At 34.7% G+C, this 21,939-nt stretch overlaps 1 protein-coding gene and 1 long non-coding RNA gene across 2 annotated transcripts in view; both read left to right on the top strand.

The window, feature by feature from the left end:
- Positions 1-21,939, top strand: part of LOC110176284 (uncharacterized) — a 344,989-nt gene that overhangs the window by 291,146 nt on the left and 31,904 nt on the right. The window lies entirely within an intron of this gene.
- Positions 11,755-14,993, top strand: LOC110176176 (uncharacterized). Its single transcript, XM_020942418.2, has 3 exons — positions 11,755-12,299; positions 12,362-14,697; positions 14,756-14,993. The coding sequence occupies exons 1-3, from the start codon at positions 11,825-11,827 to the stop codon at positions 14,876-14,878; spliced, it is 2,934 nt and encodes a 977-aa protein (XP_020798077.2). The 5' UTR covers positions 11,755-11,824; the 3' UTR covers positions 14,879-14,993.

The following is a 21,939-nucleotide window of genomic DNA, read 5'->3' as shown; positions in this document are numbered from 1 at the left end:
TATATTTTTTGATCAGTGTCTTGATGGCTAGTAGTTGGCGTTGGCGTCGACTTCGTGATGCGACGCTTCCCACTCCGCAACCAAATAGGCTCCTTCGCATCGAGCGCCGGCCCCTCGTTGAGGTCTCTCGGGGGAGGTATGAAGTGCAAAAGGAGTGCAACTATTTTCGTGTCGCGGATCGTGATGAAGTTAGGTGCATAAGCCACGCAATCCCACCAAGTACTGAGCACATCCTGTGAGCCAAGGTAGCCACCGATCATTTGCAAATTGTCTGCAGACAGTAGAAGGAAGCCACACGATTTAATTGTTACGCACATTGACAGCACATTCAAAGGGGTTTGGGTTTGGGTTTGGGGTTCAGGATTGGGATTGGGGGATTTTATTGTCTGGCCCTGGGTTATGAGACCATTGAAAATGCCACCGAATGCAAAAATGGTAAGCTCAATGGGCCAGCCAACTTGTTTGGTTACTCAGAATTGCCCTTTCGGCAGTGGGTTTCGATTGGGTTGATCACCAAGTTTGGGTTTGTTTAAAAAGGATGGAAAGTTCTGAACAAGCTAGGAGTATTTCAAGGATTTAGGGAGAAGAATAAACTATATTCCTGAAGGGGTTTGTTCAGGACTCTTAAAAGAGAGATATAGCTAAGACACCTAATTATTAGGGACTTAAAATTTAAGGGTTTCCTTTTTGAATATTCCTTTTTATAAACCCTACGTAAAATCCTAAAAGATTAATGATTAAACCATCAACAAACTGTGACATATCTTGCCTTAAAGATCACAAAACAAGATGCGATCAGTCGCGTGGCAAAAATATCCGATCAAGAGCAATTGTACATCACTCGACACACAAATGCCAAGATAGGCGATCGCCTTAAATGTATTATAGAAGGAGAAAAAGAGAGATCGAAACAAAGTGATCTTTTAAATGAAATGATCTTGACTTGGATCACAGCCAAAGTGTTAACAAATGAAGATCAGTGGCAATGATCGAGTGCGACAACAAAGTGACAATAAGCAAGTGTTTGCTGGCATTGAAGATAATTGAGAGATGATCAATCAACACAAATATATAAACAAAGTAAAACGGGGTAAAGCTACATACAATATATATATTATAAATAAATTTCAATCATTATTCACCGGTTTTCTCTCCTCCACTCAACATCGGAGTGAACAAAAAAATCTGAATAATCTGTGAGCAATGCCAAGTATGTGGCACTTGTGTATAGGGCATGAAAGCTTCGTCGTGTCGCATGCTTTGCATTTCGAACATGTTTTATAAATAACGCTTCCCAGACCTCAAACTCGAAAACTCAAACTGAAAACTACTCATACAGAAAGAGGAGAGAAAAAAAAATAAGAATAAAGTGCGATCTGCTCGTAGTGCGGCTCAAGAACATGGATTTCGTTTTAAAAATCGTGTCTTGTTGTGGCTGCTTCGCTTTTGCCACAATACAAAAGGGTAGCAAAAATATGCAACAACTCGTGAGAGGAGTCCAAAGAGGAGAGAAGGACGAACTTCTCCTAGTAAAGCCTTGGCATCAGCCTCACAACGCAGATCAACTTTTTGGCGTCTTTCACTTGGGAACAAGTCTCCCCCCATATCCTCTCTAGACTCTGTGGTTTCTTGGCTCTTGGTTCTTGGTTCTTGGCTAATATGCATGCAATCAGCCATGGCAGGCAGTCAACGACGTCGACCACGAAAATATGTTCAACTTGTAAACGTTTGCCACGCAAAAACCAATAGATCAGGAGTCGCTAGCTGTTCCCGTTCCTCCCTAAAAAAAATGTGAAGGAATTTAGCAGGAAAGCTAGAGACTACAAGGTACTTAGTAATGGAGTCTGAGGAAGAAATATGTTTGTATATATGAGATATTTAAAGTTTGCGTTACATATTACAATCCATAGTTTTAAAACCTAGATTGAAGTACTTCTTCGAGACCCTTTATCAAAATAGATCTCTTTTCTTTTATATAATGTCTTGTTTTTATTTTCTAAAAGATACTGCTTCCCATAATAAAGTTAATCCGATTTTAATCCCATACTTTCTACAAACCACACACATTATAGGTTTTGAGGGCGCTAGGTTTTTCAATCTTAAAACCATATTTTATAGCTCCTAGCTCTGAGGACACGTATTTCTATTTCTATTGATCCTGGGAAATAATATTGTTTTTTAGCTGTCAAATTCAAGGTATAGAAGTATATTATATACCTCTAGATACCCTTGGGAAACTGTGCCGTCGACTAATATCCCAACCATGGCCAATCGAAGTGCCCATTCCCGTTTTTTTTTGTTTTTGTAGGCTTCTAGCTGGAGGATGACACATATTTTGCTTAACGAATGTCACACAGCATCGATGGCGATGACTCTTCCTGGTGTTTGGGGCACGTACAGCGTTGATGTTGCTGCTGTTTCTGCTAGATGTTGCTGCTGCTGTTGGATGTTGCAGTTGCTGCTGTTGCTGTTGCTGCTGCTGAGAGGCCTCAACTGCTACTGTCAAAGTCACGTTTTAATGTAACGCTGCCAGAGTCTGCCTGCCTGAGCTTGGCTCTGCTTTGGGGCTCTGAAATATTGAGATTGAGTTACGAGCAGCCAACAACTTTTGTCAACACGCGAAGCTGCATAAATGCCGCTTAAATGGCATAAAATATGCATATGCAGCGGCCAGTTGCCAGTTGCCAGTGTGCAAAGTCTGCCCATAGCCCGGTTCCTGGTTACCAGTTAGCCAAGTTAGTTACTTGGCCAGTTATCGCCACCACGCTCAACATATTTCAAAGTTACACGACCGGTGGAAGAAGGCTAAAAAGGGGTTGAGGTACCGGACTCCTCTACCTGACACGCCCTTAGTTAGTTAGTCGTCGTCGTCGAGTGTCTGTCCATCTGCAGACGGAAAGACGAAAAGACTGAAAGACTGAAAGACTGAAAGACTGAAAGACCAACGACAGGCAGCTAGCTATGTGCCCGGTTTCCTGCATTTTACTCTGCCGGATCCCCGAGGAAATTCTTTGTAATTTGCGTTTTTCACACCCATTTGATGTAGCAGCAGGTCTTAATCTTAATCCCTGCCAACAAAACAGCTAACTACTATATAATACCGAGGGGACCGCGAAAGGTGACCATCATAAATCGATGGTGTTGGCATGATACTTGAGGGCGATGGTATAACTTTTTTATACAGAAAAATAAATGTTAATTATAATATGAAATTACGATCTTATTTTTCAATATTGCAAAGTGTATTAAGTACCTTTTAATATCATATTGAAAATTTCTTATAGGTTGATTAAATGTAAAATAATAATATAGAAAAATATGGGAGTTGATCGATAGATTTTATTTATGAATAAATAGTTATGAATGTATAAATATCGATTATTCAAAAAATTGATTATTCGATTTCCAAAAAATAGCATGTTGTTTGTTTTTCTAATGAACTATAGTTCAAACTGCATTATGTTTATTTATTTAAATTTATTCGTTGATTAAAACTTATTTAAATTCATTTTTAACAATAATAGTTTAAACTAAACGCTATATATCAAACAAATTATCGATTTACTGCACCTGTTTTGCAACGTTAAAATATCGATAACAAAGTATATATCAACCTTTTCTTCAAATATCCTTTATGTATATTTATATCGATATTAACTGGAATTCATTAGCAATATTATCATTGTTTAATGCTGAGATTTTATAAATTTCTTATTTCTTCTTTCTTTCTTTAATATAAATTTTATTTCCGTGTATCCCAACTCCCTTTTGGCCACTGGGAAAAACTGTCATGTTTTTTGTTCTTCCCCTCTTGAATTCTGAGGGTGAGGCACAGCCCTGAGTGAAATACCATCAGATAGGCATATCCAGCGGAGTAATTATAAGTGGGAGAGAATCACGAGATTGATACAAACATCCATCTATCCAACCACCACGGACACAAAAGCAAAAAAAAAAAAGAAATGCTGGTAAAAGTGGGTGGGTAATGAGGAAGTTAATTGTTCTTGACTTTCAGAATATGTTTAAGATTCAGATTAGGAGGGATCCTCCGCAATCATTTCAAATAGAAAAGTTCCGCTTTGAAGTAAGAGAACATAAGTGATTCTAACCATAATTTAAATGCCATTCCATTAGTATTAATTAAGCTATTAGTAAATGGTTAAGTGTTAGCTAAATGAAAGATTTTACTCAACAATTAAATTAATTATATACCCATAAAATTATTTATTAAAAAACCAATTGAAAATTCTTGAAAATGGTTAATTTTCTTAACTGAAAATACAGTTGGTTGCATTAACCATATATATTTTCTACTGACTTGAGATATAAAGACCTATTTTACACCTCGGATCCAGTACTCTATCACCTTGCTCCAATTAAGATTTCCAAGATTTGTCGAGATTACATTTGCATTATCGGAATCTTGCTTATTTATGGCACTGATAAACCTTTAGCCTACTCATATTTTGAGTTAACCAATTGGTCCTTGAAGCCGAGATTCCCCCAGTTAATTCTCTTCATACCTGTGCCATCAATTGCTTTGTCAAACCTTGAAGCCTTTCGAAAAGCCAAAGGCAAATCGAAGAAGAAAAGGCAAATCAACTTTTCAGCACAAAAGCCAAAGAGTTGGGATACCTGAGTCCTCCCAGGCCCGGTTATCAAAGTAATTGCCAATTGCTGATGGTGGTGCCGGGCCATGGTGACTATATGAGGTACAAGTTTATGCCATGGATCGGATCTGGATACCACAATACCCTTCGTTTCATACAAGATTCCAGCCATATAGCCCGCAGCCTGATAAAACTCAATACTTTTGTGTGTTTATGGCCAATCAGAAATCATGCCCATGCCCACCTCTGCCTGCCGTCTATACTATATGCATAAACCTCTTTTTGGTTTCCTTCCTTTTTCCTCTGAAAACGAGTGTCATTTTTAGCCAATTTCGCTGCAGTTGCGTGGCATGAAAACTCAATGGACTGGACACGAGTCGAGGAGGACGACTCCTCTCCATGGGCCAACTTGCCACACCGCCAGCAATAACAACAACAACAAGTACTAACCATTGGCCACTGCAACTGCAACTACAACAAAGAGCTGAGGAAGCAAGAAAAAAAGTGCGAACGCGTTAACTACATGGCGTCGCCAATCTTAGCTGGAAAACGTACGACAAGACAAGACAAGCCAATTGCTGGCCCCAACTCTGGGATCGCTAAGGGATAGGGGATCGAGGGGAGATGCACTGGAAAAAAGGGTGGTTTTCCCATATTTTCTTAAAACATTTTCACTAATAAGTATCTTTATAAGTAAAAATTTTCATCAATAAAAGTCTTTAAATGAGGAAAATTCTTCAGAAAATATTAAAAAACTTATAAGCTTATAACAGATAATTTTTGTATTATTTATAAAGTGGTAGCAAGCAGGATCTTCATTATATTAACCATATTATTCTGAGATATATAATTTTTAATTACAAACTCACATACTTAAAATTCGGGGAACTTAGAAAGTTTATCCAAAATTAATATGGTATGTGCTTCAGCTCAAATCATATATTTGAGTATTATAGAAAATATTATTATGCGTAGGCCCTAGATACCGTATCAGGGTCTCCCTTCATTTAATATTAAACAAACTCCCAGAACTTACTTAGAAACCTGAATAGAACTGACAAAAAATTCTATAAATATATTTATCAAACCTTTCCTTCAGGATACTTTAGATAATAATAATATAGATAAAGATGCTATAATAATAATACATTTAGTAAAAAAAAACCTTAAATAAGTTCTCCCTGGGTCTCTTTAGGTTTTATACTTAATCTCTAATAATCAAATAATACTTTTTAAATCATAGAAATTATAGAAAAAGACTTTAAAGGACTTCCAGAAATACTATAAATATGTTTTAAAAGCTCTGGATCTTACCCTAAACTTCTGTGATAAATTTCAATGCTGAAATTGTATTTTTCATATAACTAATGTAAAATTTCTCTGAGTGTACCCGCTTAGCGCTGGAAGCGCAGTGAAGCGAACCGCGCCAAGCTGAGCTGGGAATGCTAACTGGAGAACTGGAGCTAAGCCGGGCCGGGATCAGGGTTGAGGGTTGCCGGAGGAGCTGGTGGAGCTGGAGGAACGCGGTGTCGGAGCGGCTGCACAGTAGCGCCCGCGGCCCAATAAGTGTGTGAAATAAACAATGTGCACACGTCGTAGCCCCTTTCCCTGACCCTTGTCCCCCGACATCCATGTGTTGGCTTGTATGTACATTTTTGTGCTCGACGAGACAACAACAACAAAAACAACAACAAAAAAACAGTCAAGGAAAAATAAATAAATAAATTGCAACATTGGCAGCATATTTTTACACTTCACCAAAAAGCCCACGGTCCTGGGTCCTAAGTCCATGTCCAAGTGGAAGAATAGCACAAGGATGGAAGGAAGGAGAGACTAAAGCGGTTGCAATGACGATGACGAAGGCGAACGCAAAGCAACGCACTTTTAATAAGCAATGCCAAATGGGTTAAATGGGGTATAATTAGACGGACATCGAGTTGGTAACAATTCGCCCAAAGGGAATGAAATGAAGGTCTGAAGAGCAAAAAAACATAAAAAGTATATATATAATGCACACTGATACTTATAATCTGAAGTGTGTGTCTTAACACTTGAAGGGGTTCAAAAAGGAGATTGGATAATTATATTTTATTATATTGTGCAGCTATTAATATACTTGTATTTAATGGGAAAATATAAAAAAGTTATTTTATTTAGGTGTACTATATATTTTTATAAAGTGTCTAGAACTATAATAAATTATTTATTATAATGGGGAATGGAAAATAAATTATATTTAGTAAATAATTTAATATATTTATTACAAGAGCTGAAAAGTATATTGAAATAATAGGTAGCCTTAAGTTAAAAGATTAGAGCTGGAAAAACTTAAGTTTAAAGTCTTAAAATATTGCTATGACTATATCATTATATGATTATTGATTATTCTGCAGTATTAAATTGAATTTAGAAATATAATCATTTTATTACAAACTCGGAAAAGTATCTTTATATAATAGGTATCCTTAAGTAAATAGATACTTTATATAGACTTTGACAAACTTATGTTTAAAGTGCTTATGTTAAAGTTTCTAAGATTAAGTATTTGATTATTGATTAATCTGCATAATAAATTTAATTTAGTAAAGTATTTAATACACTTGTGACAAGCTCTAAAAAGTACCTAGATTTTATAAGTATTCTTTAGTTAATAGATTCTTTATATGGATTTGGAAAAATTTTTGTTTAAAGGGCTAAACTTAGATCATATATATATATATGATTATTGATTATTCTGCAGCAATGGATAAAATTTAGTAAATAATTTAATTTATTTATTACAAACTCTAAAGGTATCTTCATATAATAGATATCCTTAAGTTAGAAGATTCTTTATGATGAATGAATAAAGTACTAAATGTTGCTAATATCAAATATATAATAGGCTTGGACCCAAAATAAAATATATGATAGGTTCAGATCTCAACTGGTAATTTTAAAGATTTTCTTCGTTTAAAAAGTTATTATAAAATCATTTTATATACCAAATCAATGCAATTTTTGTCCCGTTTAAAATTTAAATATATAAAATTTGTATCATAGATACAGGGTAGTTGCAAGTTCGATTCCTTAGCTTCGCCTTGGGTTATTTTTGCACATCGTTTATGCGGCCCCCAGCATACCTAGGCGGCAGCATCCTTTCCGATTACCAGCCTCCGGAGCCTCCATCTCCATTCCCATCCCTATACCCATCCCTATACCCATCTCCATTGCCATCTCCATCTCGGATCGGCGACTCTGTCAGCGCTCCACTTGTGGCGTTTGCGAGAAGGATCCCAAGGCTCACGGCTTGGACCGCATTCGTTTGCCCTTCGGTTGATATTTATTTTTTTTGCTGTTTGGGCTGATTAAAACTGAGAAATCCAATTTATTTCAAAATTTATTGTGTCTCACACGCGCTGGGACGTTCAGGAATTGAAAAATATCAATAAAGGCATATGAATTGTTACCCAATAATAAATCAAGTCTGCCAGTTCCCCCTCCAGAAAGACAAACAAATATTCCTTTTATTGTTTATATATATATATATGTAAAAAACAAAAAATATACACAAAAAACAGTCTGAAAAAGGGAAGCATCCTCACCTCACTTTTTCGCCATGATCTGTGGCATTTTTCGCACCGAGCCCCAATGCTGAAGTATTTTCAATGTGAAAATCACCGAAAAAAAAGAGGAAAGGGAAAAAGAAAACGTGAGCAGGCTCCCCAGGTTATGCGGCCCGTGATCATCATTTCATTTCAATTCGCTGTCCCAACTGGAAGACGGCAATTTTCTAAGAAAGACGAAGCGCATACCAAGGAGCCAAACGATTCAAGATTGGCTCCAACTTGGTGTTTCAGAAATATGTGCAAACAATTACGTGCTTCAGAGAACGAGGAACAGAGATCCCTTTCCTTCTGGATCCATCCATCCAAGAGTCTTTCTGTCCTTCCGTCTCTCAGTCTGTGTGTATTTTTTCTCTGATTTTCGTCAATTAGAATGAGCGCTGAGCAGAGTGTGTGCGCTCCTTAAAGGAAGCTGTGAATGTGCGAAGATTTCTTTTGTACAAGTATATTCCTGGTCCCAGCTTGGACTTCTTTTCTTTTTCTTTTTGGGAAGCCCTGGAACCATCAACGGCAGCTAAAATTAATATACCCGCGATAACTCAACATCAACATCATGCCGAGGCCATAGGAGATGGTTAAGTGCACTGAAAATAAAGGGTTTATTTCAAATTGAAGCTAAAATTCAATTTAAAAAATGTATTTATGTTAAGGTGTTACAATCTTAAGCTTTCCAGAAACACTCCAAAGAATCTTTGTAATACCTCGGAGTACCTATCTTTCCCTGCAATGAATATGGTCCTTCAAGTCACATTGTTTATTAAAAATGTATTATTTTTACATTTGTTTTAATTCCAATAGTTTTAAAATTCAAAAAACTTTCAAGCAATTTCGTAAACCTTTGCAGGATATATCTATCCCTTCAAGGAACATAGCTCCTTCGAACTGGATGGTTTATTATGAATTTATTACTTGATAATTATGATAATGATTTTATTACTTGATTATGATTATGAATTTATTGCTTTTTATTATTAATATAAAAACTATTCTATACCTTTATGACCTTCTTTTTATTGAAATGTATTCTTAATTAGTTTATTTAAAATCATAAAACTGCCTTTCGTGAAAACTAAAATAATAATAGGTCACTTAAGATTTCCTTTCCAAAGCCTTGCTTAGCAGAGCTTTAAAAAAATCCTCAAGTAATACCCATATTACTTGGTATAAATAAATTAATATTCAAATTATTTAAACATTTTACTCACTTTATGAATTATAATATAAATATATTTCACATAACATTTCAAGAGACGTAAATATAAACAAAGATTTTCATTGACTTTCTAAAGGCTTAGTTAGCAGAGCATATAGCTCATTGGTTCTAGTATTATTTTATATTGTTTTATATTATTGCATAAGATTAAATTATATAAATATTTTTTTCAGAGTGTCTGGGCATCTTCCCTACCCCCCCTTAACCCCTAACTTTAACCCCTCCGTGGGCTTTGCTTTTGCAAATTTCTGCCCCACGTTCCAACATCCTGTTTCGTGCCGTTCATCTTGTCTCTCCAATTGTCCGGTATCCCCTCCGTCTCTTTGTTACCTTAACTTTTGTTGTTGTTGTTGTTATTATTGTTGTTGTTATTATTATTGTAGTTGTTGTTGTTGTTGTTGTTAGTGGCAGCTAGTTAAGCAGTTTCGCGTAAACGTTTTTCCAATATGAGCTCAGCAGCTCACACAACAGCTCTCTTGGCAAAAAAAAGGCCTTGTTGTTGCGCTGGCCTGGCCTGTGTGTTTAGGCTGTCTGCAGGGTTGTTATTTTAAAATTAGCACTTTGATTTAAGTTGTCTACACTTCTACTCATGGCAACCCCGTCTCTCTCTCTCTCTCCCTCTCTAGTTGGCCAAAAAGCCTTCAAGTCTCAGCTGCATTTTGGGAAAAGGTGTTGAACAGCTGAGTGGAGGGACTGCAAACTGCAACTTGATTGCCGCCACAGAAAAGGTTGAAGGTTAGGGCAAGATAAACTGTTGTTGATGGTGCCCAGGAAAGCCATTATCCACATATCATCGCGCCGAATGATTTCAGATGTGTTTTGCAATGAGTTTTGCGGGGGATCGCCACATCCCCAATGATTATGCCTTGATGCCTTCTCCACAGACAGTTTCTTGGTGATTGTGATGATGATGGGTTGAGTTGATTTGAATGATTTGGGTTTTGTGGCATTCGTTTCCTGGTTACAGATTTTATTAGTCATCATGGCATTTTCCCAAGGAAATGCTTCACTGGCAAGATTCACACCTGCTTTGAAGAAACAGTTGTTGAATTAATTGTTTTAGTTGGTTAAATGAAAATAATCAAGGTAAAAATGAAGTAAAAATTTATTAAGAAAGTTACCAAGCTTAGTCATAGGTTCCTTATGTCTTTTCTTGCCAAGAAATGATTTTCATAAATGCATTCTTGGTAATTCTGTGAACCTTGGGTCATTTCTAGAGGAGTGATTAGCTTTTCACCATATTCTCCATTATCAAATCAACTTCCTATGGCTTGTACGCACATTGTCGATGTGTCCGCTATATATATTCCATTGACTTGATTAACCCATGAGGCATATCTCCCTCGGGGTCGGATGCTGGCGGGGATTGGTTGGTCAGGTGAAAAAGAGCACGTCTCTTCGTTCCGAGGCGCCACAAAGAACCACATTTGCCGCAATTACAGTGCTGAGGTTTGGATTCTGGAAAGAGAAAGAGAGAGAGAGCGTCACGTCGCCAGTTCTAGGCCTCTGGTTTCCAAGATTGAATCTGGTGATCAAGATCGAAATGGAGATGGAGATGAAGATCTGGTCGAAGTTGCTAATCAACTCGTTTATCGTTGTCAGACGCGCCAGCGTAATCAATCATTTGGGTTTGAGATACAAGCGTGTGGATCGAGCTTATCTGATCCGTAGTTGGCAGTCTCTCTCTCTCTCTCTCTCTCTCTCTCTCTCTCTCTCTCTCTTGGCTGGCACGTAAATCGCTTCCGGCGGATTCTGCATCTGGCCTCTTATCACGCGCCTAATTAAAATCATCTTAAACAAGATGTCGCTCTCTTGTGAAAGTTGAAAGTTTTCAAGGAAAATATATTTGTTTAATTATTAATTATTATTTAATTTCTTATATGAACCAAACCCTCTTGCATATCAAAAGCTACTATATAATAGCTTTATATAGACTGATAAGGCGAGCTTTTTCATACTCTTATAAGGAATTATAACTGTGATAAAGTAAGTGCTCTATAAGTACAAAATGTGTTAGGTACTTTAAAGTACAATTAAAATAACAATCTCAAAAAATTATGTCTCAATAATTTTAGCAACCTTTCTAAAGACTTTATTAAATGTCTTTAAAAGCATTATCGTCAGAAATAATATATTCTTAATCAGCTTCATCAGACGATACAATCTTAACAAATATTTAAACTTTTGAAGAAGATCTTGAAGGTTTTAATTAAAAATTTATTAAAAAGCATTATCGACAGAATTTACCAAACGAAAGTGTATACAAACTTCGATTTGGTAAACTATAACATATATTTCTTGATTGTGGAATTAAAAGGTTCTGTTCAGTATCTCTCAAGTAACTGCGTTGTTTAGCCGTCGGCTGTGCTGTGTAGTTTTAATAAAATAAATAAAATATGAACCGACCTGAAATCTTTACTTTGACCAGCTATTGTTGGTTTGAGATATTTAAACAAATCAAAATAAACTGCGAAAAGGCCGATAGTCTAAAAGATAGATACAACCTGGTGAAGTACTTGGATCTCATTAACTTTGCCATATGTCTTGAGTGCATAACAAAAGCTTTTAAGCAGTGGAATCCGCAGCTTTACGATGAACTTGACATTGAGAACACTTTTCTTAATAACTCCGAGCGGATAAATATAGATTTATCGGGTCGTTATGAAGTCGTAAAGAGAATTTCGCAAAAGGATAAGGATATATTTTGGAAATCATTCTTCAATGCCATCGAAGAAAATGAAAAACTGCAGTGCGTAGAGGTCAGTTATGAACCAAAACAGTTCCATCCAGATCATTTCGATAGATTTGCGACCCTTGCAAGTGCACTCAAAGATAAGAAAACCCTTATTTTTTTGAAGGTACAAATTCAGGGTGAGTGTTTTTGGGAAAAATACTAAATACTGTCAATTTATAGAGATTTTTGAGAATTTTAGGCTATACCTTTGAGAATGTGCCCGAGTTGGGCAACTTGAGAAGCTTACATCTTGATGTACGAATGACTACTGATGACCTCATCGAGTTGTGTCGTTCGAATCCAAAGCTACACTATCTTGAATTTAAGAGCACTGAGCTATATGGACGCTTGTCTGATATTGTGCCATATTGCCACAATCTGGAGAAGCTATCTTTTACCCTAAAACCAGATGTAGATGCCAAGGAATATGCTCCAATTGCCAAGTTACCGCAAATCAAAAAATTAAGACTAAATGGACAACACCAAGAGGGAACTCTCGTCGACTTGTTCAAAGGCCTTAAATTCAGTAATTTGAAGGAAATATTCATTCCAGATATTTTTCTCAGTAAGGAAGAGACCCAGGCGCTATCCGAAACAAATTCTTTAAGAAAGATAAAAAGTGCCTTTAGAGATGTATCAAGTATTGCAAATTTGGTAAAGCTTCCATGGCTACAATATCTATCTATAAAAATTGATCAATCAGAGCAGACTGAACTAATAGAATCCTTAATACCTTTAATAACCAGGACCAGTGTTGAAATCGTGTCAGATTTATATAGATTCTTAATGTCGTTTACTGAGGAAGATGGGGTCCTTCGTTTGAGATTTGATATTTCTAAGGTTATGGAAGACTCCTTAATAACTCAAGTCATCGTCTCCCTTTGCCAGCGATTAAATATAAGCCATCTTATTTTAATTGGAGATTTCGGTAGCTTCTTAGGACAAACAATGTTTTGTATTTTAGCTTCTAAAAAGCCACAGATTCTTCAGCAATTAATGTTTTTGAGAGATAAACCCTTGAATACAGAGGAAGCTAATGCACTTGGTGCCATTCAATCCTTAAAGGTTATATTTTGCAGATTTAAACATTTGAAAAGTATGATTGCCTCAAAGGTTCAACAACTTAATGGGCTTTTGGAAAAAGCTAAGAGAGTGGATAAAATAAAAACTGAAGAAGTGGAACTACGCTTTATTCATGAAAGCAATAATAAAATTACACTAACTCTATACTTTCCTGGTACGGAAGTTGATCACAGCATCTTTGATTCGCTTAAGGATTTAAACAACTTGAGAAAAGTTGAAATTAAAGGCACACTGGTCGACGGTTCTCTTGGAACTCTCTTTAAAAGTTTAGCTTTTCAAAATCTTCAGGAACTACAAATTCCTATAGTTGATCCTGAAGAACTTACAGCTTTATCACAAATTAGTAGCTTGAAAATCCTGAGCTGCGGTTTATATTGCTCCCAAAATATTGAACATTTAGCCAATTTAAAGCAACTCGAATCTCTAACTTTAACCGTACATCCCAAGGGCTCTTTGGAAAAACTCTTCCAACTGCTGGCCTCTAAGGAAAATCAAGTACTCCGTCATCTCAATATTCATAATATTGTACTCACTTCTGAGGAGATTTTTCAAGTTAGTCGCATGAAATCTTTGGAAAGATTATCACTAGGAAGAAAATTTACCAAATTAAATCCTTGGATTTTAGAAAACTGGCTAAAACGACGCAGTTGCCAAAAGTGTCTTCCATCTCCTGAAAGTCACATTAATAAGCCACATAATAAGATAATCACTACGAAATGTAGTCAAAACTTAAATGAAGCCGAGGTGGTTGCCTCTAAATACTCGGATTACTTTCTGGGTTATTCATCAGAAAGTGCTAGCAATTGGGAACTCTTGGGTGATCTGCCAAATTTAAAGGAACTCTGTTTAAATACTTCCTTTAAGGTTGAATGTCTGCGAAATCTTTTAAGGAAATTATGCCAACCGGATCATCAGAAAATAACCAAGCTTTCCCTGACTCTGCATCCCGAACGTATCGATGATAATGAAGAGAGTCTATATAAGACCATTGAACAGATTGGTTTTCTTCAAAATCTAACAGATTTGTACTTGGAGAACTCTGAGGGATATGTACTAAGTGATCTCTTGGACTTTCTACAGACCTCATCGATACTACGTAGCCTTATGCTGAATAGAACTTTTATAGATTACGAGGAATCTTTAAAAGTTGGAAGAATACAAAATCTAGAAAAACTCCTTGTCGGATTTTCCAATGAAGATAGTTTTCAGGTACTCACTAAGCTAAGTGAACTTAAAGATTTGCATATGATTTCAACTCACGAAACAATTGTAGATAAAATAATGCCAATTTTAAGAACTTGTAAGAAGCTTAAGTATATTTTTTTAACTCACGATTTGAGTCGGGGATATATTGATTCTTTATTGGAAATTCTTAAATCAGTGAGAGAGCCAAGTACTCAGGGTCCTTTAATACTAAAAGCTCAATTAATAGATTCTGATTTTGAAGTTAAGGTAAGTTAGGTGTGTTATTATTAATGAATAGTATTATTATAATATTTTTATACTTTAGCTAAACAAACTTGATGCAACCTATTTAAACATAGAACAAGAACCCATAGATGAAGGCTTTTTAGAAACTGAAAAATTGCAACTTACAGCCATGACAAGCACATTTTGGAGTCGTTGGTGGTAGAAGATACTAAGAATAATCTTTATTTTGATTATTCCCATTAAAAATCTAAATAAACATAACAGTTTTTTTATAGTTGAAGCTAAAATTTCAACTGATATTAAACCGAAATAAGAAATATCCGACAATCATTAAAATGCATTCGATTTGGAACATCATTTTCATTACTAATCAGAGCGATAGCCGACGGAATGCTCATGCATTTTTAATGATCCACATTTTGTGGCCGGAAGGAAGCGCAACACGTAAACGTGTTAATATGGACAACACAATCTATTAATTTGTCAACAATAAAGTAAGACAACGACAGGCGACATCGTTACCGAATGAGAGACCATTGATTGGCCAGGATGATGGCCTCTCTTGACTCCCAGCTTCCATCTCCAGCTCCCAGCTTCCAGTTCCATCTCGATGACCAGGCCAGGCGCTTGTTGTCAGCACAGCAGGTACGAAATTAATATGCGAGCAACAATTAAGATAAGCGCGCAAAGTTGTGAAGTTGGATGCTCTGCGAGGAGGGCGCAGTCGGTGGCCCCAATTGAGGTTTTGTCCGGCGGAGCGAGACCACAGCAGCCGCCAATGACTAAGGCGACAACAAGCTGGCAAGACAGGCAAGTTGGGAGAAAGACAAAAAAAAAATACATACATATATACACCATCAAATCACAGGGAGAAAAATTTATCACCAAAAGTCTTTCAACAGTTTGGTATTTCCTATTAATTAATTAATTAAGATTCGAGTATCTGTTGATTTTAAACATAAAAGTGACTTTAAAGACTTGGAAATAAAGTTTGCGTAGAAACGGACAGACGGACATGGCTAGATCGACTCGGCTGTTGATTCTGATCAAGAATAATATATACTTCATATAGTCGGAGGTTCAGTGCGTTGCAAACTTCTGACTGAAATTATAAAACCCTGTAAGGGTATAAAAATATGATAGAATATAATATAAACGATAATACATAAATCGATATGTAATTAAAATATATAGAAATATAATATAATAATATAAAGATATATGTATAATAATATAACGATTTTTAGTTATGTTGGTTACATTTTGATTTGCTTGTTGTTTTCTTATTCGAAACTATTATATTTATTTCAATTAGAGTTGTAAACAAAACTGTATCCAAAAGTGAACTAATATTTGAAATAAAAAAAAAATATAATCATATAATATAATGCGAATATAGAATATAAAATTTAATGTATAACTAAAAGCGCAAATATTAAAGTTCAATCCCAATCAAAAAATATACTTAATAAGACTTTGTGATTAAATCGAAATAACTAGAAAAATATTTAAACTGGTGTATATATTTTTCAAATATTTTGAGGTTCAATCCCCATCAAAAAATATACCTAATGAGACTTTGTGATTAAATCGAATTATTTAGAAAAACATTTCAACTATTGGTGTTTATGTTTTCAGAAAAGTTAGCCATTGAATGATTAAGATTAAATCCAAAAGACTAAGCCTCAAGTATCTTTTGTATATATTTATTTTAATTATTTTATACAAACTTATAAATTAATAATATTTTCTTCTGTTTCTATTCTACAAATTTATAATTCCTTATTTATATTTTCATCCTTTTTAAATATAAAAATTTATAATTTTATATTTATATTTTCTTCCTTAATTGATCACTCGAAATCCTTCCAATTTTTTCCTCTGTGTAGTGAAAAAACACCAGAGAAGAGTCAGAGAAGCGATCTTGATCGCACCTCGCCAACTGTTTCCTCTCACTGCAGACTCTGCGGTAGCCAGGGAATAACAAATAAAAAACTCCAACAACAACAACACCAGCTAAAATATTTTATATAAGTTGAACAAAAAAAATTTAACCACATCCATTAAGCAAGACCTTGATGACAAACGGCGGCAAGTCTTTCGTGCGATAATAATAAGTATTCATTTCAGATACAATTTTTTTGGTTGCTTCTTGCCTTTAGCACAGCGGTTTTCTGGCTTTTATAATTTTCTGTTTCTTATTTCTCCTTTTTGTTGCTACTTTTTGGTATGTTTTATACTTTTAATAAACATTAAAGCTGCCCTTTAACTGATTGGTGATTAGTTTTGGTAAAGGAATGTTGTTATTAAATTAAAGAAGATAGGGAAAGGTATACTTTAGTTATATTTCTTTTTAAAGCGAAAATGAAATGTTACTTTGAATGAGGTAATTTTTATTAAACAAGCTTTCTTTTGATATTTTTGTTTTAAATAATTTTATCACAGCTTGATGAATATAAGAGTTTTTATATAATATTGAAAAATTATTAACTACAAACCGGCAAGTTTTAGTTTAGATTTTAGGTTTAATGTTATTTTATTTGTAGCACTTAGTTTATGTACAACTTGTTTATGTTTTACTATTCAATAGTATTTTATTATAATCTAATTTTCAAGTGGTGTTTTCTATTTCAAATCAAATTAACTTTGCATTTGATTACAGCATTTATTTCATTCCCCTTTCTTTATTCTATTTCAATTTCTGTGTAAATTTTCCACTCGAATTTCCCCATTCATATCTAACCGACAAAATCGTAACACGATCAGCCCCAATTAGAGCTTCCTTTTTTGCAAAAAAAAAAAATCAAACAAACCGAATTGCAATCGATTAAATTGAATCCGATTCAATTATGTGTGAATCCACCTGAATGGGGGGTGGATGGTCGTGTGAAATGATTGTTGTGTTAATTTTTCGCATATGACACCGTCGACGACAGGGAAATTCGAGTATTTTATGCGGTTTATTGGCTTTGATCGATTGTTGAATTTTTTTCTTCCATATCTCTCCGCCAGGCATACGGATCGAGTTTCCTTGACAGCTCATTCAGTGCGGTCTGGCTACATACATACACATTTTTTTAGCATATGTTTTTGAGGTGGAAATATGTATTTCGAAGCGATTTAGCCGGCCGTCAATTACCGCTAGCCACCTGATGACAGTTGCAATTAAAAAGCGGCCAAAAGACACAAAAAGGGGGTAGAAATACACCTGTACATGGTGGATGGATGGATGCCTGTTAATAGACATGTAAACTGCAATTAAAAAAAAACACAACAAGCTAAATGGGGCGGGTTTCTGCCTCCAAAATATTTTGACTCGCTTAGTTAAGCGCTGGCCTTTTTCTTTAATTAAAATATTTAAGCACGCAAATAGGCCTGTCTCTCCAATCAGCCTTTCGGCCAAGCGTTTCCCGTCTGCCCCTATACGTTGTGTTATTAGCCACGTCTACAAGTACATGGGCCTCCTGAACGGGGATCTGCGGGAAAACTCAACTGGGGCGTGGTTTGAAGCTGCTGCGGCTTTAATCAAAGTTGTTATTTTGGTTTTTTTTTGCTTTTTGCCAGCGGGGAATCAATCATTTGAAATTTAAACGTCATCGTGCGTCGGACAACTCATAAGACAAACCAACAGTAACAGCGGGGCGAACCAGAAGACAGACCAGGTTAAAACATATTGGTGATGGAAACGTGAGAGGGGTTTTCCTTTTTCTTTGGCAAAATAATATCTAGGAAATGTTGAGGGGATAGTCTATGAAATTTGCTTATTGTATTTTAAATATAGTGCATGATATATGGATTGTTTCATATATTATATATGTTTAAATTGTTAAGTAGTAAGGTTTTATTAAAAGAGTAAAAGTAAATGGTATTTTATAAATACTGTAAGCATTTAGGATTTCGATTTTAGTGATTGAAGTATTTGTATTACTCTGAAAATTATGTTTTTATAGTTATGTAAACAGATTTTAATAAGCTACATATCTATAAGCTATATATCTATAAGCTATATATCTATAAGCTATATATCTATAATTAGTGTATTTACACTTCTTCCCTTTCTAAAAAAATATATGTCAGTCAAACTTAAACTATTAAACCGCGCTTAATTTATATGTATTCTCTTAGAAATAAAATAAAACTTTGTCTAGTTCATTTCTCAGAAATTCTCTTAGAAATAAAATAAAACTTTATCTAGTTCAGGAAAGTATTAAATCTAAATAGATATATGTATATTTATTTAAAAATTTTATGCAAACAAGAAAGAAATTTTATTTCGGTAACCAATTTAAGTAAAAAACTCAATATTTTGAGTTATATATATATATATATATTTATATTTACAAGAAATATAAAGTTAATTTCGGAAACCCTATATTTCTAAACCCTTGCACTAAAAATCGGTCATAACTAAGCCAAAAATGCATTAATTTTCAATCGGAAAGCTGTTTTATGCTAGTTTTTAATGGATAAACAAAACTGCGTACTAAATTAAAAATTAAAAAATTAAATGGTACAAAACTAAAAAAAAAAAAAAATGAGTAAATTTTTTTTTCTTCCAAACATGTCTTGTTTGACTCCGCTGTTAATGCTGATCAAGAATATATATACTTTATGGGGTCGGAAATGGCTCTTTCAATGCGTTTTAAGCTTTGGACTGCAATTATTATACCCAGAAAAGAATATAAATTTTATATAAAAAAAATAAATTGAAATATATATATATGTATGTATATATAATTAAAATTTGTATGACAAGCCTTGTAGAAGCTTTAAAAAAAACCTAATTAAAAGTAAATGCGGAATCGTATTAAAGCAATTCCATTTAAAATTAAATAAAACACCATCTCTCTTTAGAAAACTTAATTTATAAGTCCCAGACTTGTAGCATGATTAGTTTTAACAACAAAACAAATATTAATATAAATAACATATGATATATATGTAAAATTCATTAAAAATAATTTACAAATTTTAAAATATACCAAAAGGTTATTATAACTTCTTACCAGTAAATAAATTCACGTTACCATCACCAACTCCCACTTGAAAGCGACTTGTGGCGTGTCCGAGTTTTTAGCGAGTCGCCTCCCAGAGACCCAGAAACCAAAAACAAAAACCAAGACCCGGTAAAGCCAAAAACCTCTGGCCAACGCAATCACAAAAAACATTTTTCTTTCGCTTAAGATTTGTTATTATTCTTTTCTGTTGTTGTTTTTCATGTATTTCTGCGAGTATTTCTGACCGCCTGACTTGGGACGGCCGGGCCTGTCTTCATGTCTGGTCCACAGGCAACTTGGTTAATGAATGCCAAAAGCGAAATTAATGCGTGTGGGGCCAACGCCATCAGCAGCGCCCCCAGCTTATCACTGTCAGTTGATCTAAGCTGGAACTGGAGCCTTTTGCTTTTGGCCAAGTTGATCCGACAAAACGACAAACGACGAACGATGTTTTAACCGAATTTATTTGCCAAATATCTATACGAATTTATTTGATTTCGACTCATGGGAAATTTATGCACCTCGGCCTTTTGTGTGTGTGCGGCTGCCTTGTCTGCGCATAGATTTTTAATAAGTGATAAACATTTGAAATGACAATTTTAAAGTCGATTAATTAATTAAATGGCAATTGAAAATGCCAAACAGTCTCGAGAAAAAAAAATATACAAAACACGGGCACCGAAAACATGGATGGCACAATAAAATACACAAATTGATTGATTTTCAGCTTTATACGCATTTATTATAACATTTTTGTTTTTGTTTTTCTTGTTTGTAGCTTTTTTCGGTTGAAAATTAATGCGAATATTTTGGAGAATTGGTTTATGGCCGGTGTTATCTTGAATAGGGAAATTGAGTATGGATTTTAAGCTCAGATCGGAGCAGGTAAATTATGACCCTGCTTATGGCTTGACATTTTTAATGACACAATTTCAAATTCAAAGATAACAGAAATTTAAGTAAATTAAATGAAAAGTTGATAAGACAGACTCTACAGGGGTGTTTTTTTGCGGGCAAGAAGTGTGTTTTTTTTAGTTTATAAAGATATTTACCCAGAGATTGTCTTGGCACAAAAAATGTATTCAAAGCTAGCAAAAAAAAAAACATACTATAAAGGTGTTTTTTGTGGAGTGCTTAAGCTGGAAACGTGAGATATATAATTTTTTCCTCAAGCACCTGGCTTAATATAATATAAGTAATAAAAAACAAAAGATATTCTGGTTAAAAATGTTGCATAACTTATTGTTATCTTTAGTTTTAAATACTTTTGCTTAAATCTTTTACTTTAAGGAAGTAAGTTGAGGAAATATTTAAATAAAGTAAAGTTAAGGAATACAATTATCAAAAAAAGCTTATGTATAAGAGTAAAAACTTCCAGTCCAAGGCAATTATTTTGCCTTAAAATTCTCAAGTAAGAATTTTGCAAAATGGTTTTAAGGTTGGATCATTAAAATTAGTATTAATAGGGTTTCTTGGTTAAAAACGTTTTCAGTAGTTTGTTTTATTTATGAATCATAAACTAATTGATTAAATTGTGTATATATTATTATTTAATGTAAATAAACAGTATCTCTTATACTAATTTTTTTTTTAAATTATCCTCTTTATATCAGGACCTCTATTAATTGAACCATAAACCTAAATTAAACTTAAACTGTGCTCTGACAGGCTTACTTTCAATATTTTTTTTATAGCTCTGTTAACGATGCATGGAATATGCCCACTTAAATCTATCCCCCCTAAAAAAATATATATATATAAAATAAAATTACAATCACACGCCCAGTCAATCAGACCACCCTTTAAAACAATCATAATGGATTGGAAAAGTCTTTAACTTTTCGTATTATTTTGCTTCCCATGGAACGCCTTTTTATATACGCGCATAGTTCAATAGTTTGAACTCTTTTTAATTGATCTTGATTAATCGCACACCACACACACACAAAACCCAAATAAAAATGCCAAGGAGGCGGCAGGCGGCAGGCAGGCTCCCCATATCGAATCGGAAGCTCGACCATTAATTACGCTTTAATTACCAGCCAAAAAAAATAAACCAGGGGAGAATGAAAAAAACCACACAAAAAACCTTAATAGTTTTCGCCTTATCAGCATAGAGTTTCGCTGGCCAGCAGCAGCAGCAGCACTCCTAATTTCATTAGTTTAATGGCACAAAACTGTGGAAAAACCAACAACCCGATGCCTTGGCTACCAAACTACGCAAAACGTGACGCTACAAATAAAACACAACACAAAAAAGAGAATT

Source organism: Drosophila serrata, unplaced genomic scaffold (assembly GCF_035046125.1).
Source record: "Drosophila serrata isolate PLE 108 unplaced genomic scaffold, ASM3504612v1 contig_272, whole genome shotgun sequence".
Classification (NCBI taxonomy): domain Eukaryota; kingdom Metazoa; phylum Arthropoda; class Insecta; order Diptera; family Drosophilidae; genus Drosophila; species Drosophila serrata.
Note: the sequence above shows the minus strand (reverse complement) of the source record. Positions and strands in the feature narration are given on the sequence as shown.

Excerpts from the sequence above, each read along its gene's own strand:
- LOC110176176 (XM_020942418.2), top strand. The coding sequence starts at position 11,825 with ATGAACCGACCTGAAATCTTTACTTTGACCAGCTATTGTTGGTTTGAG. Across the intron at positions 12,300-12,361 it reads TTTGAAGGTACAAATTCAGG|GCTATACCTTTGAGAATGTG; the intron begins GTGAGTGTTTTT and ends TGAGAATTTTAG. Across the intron at positions 14,698-14,755 it reads ATTCTGATTTTGAAGTTAAG|CTAAACAAACTTGATGCAAC; the intron begins GTAAGTTAGGTG and ends TTTATACTTTAG.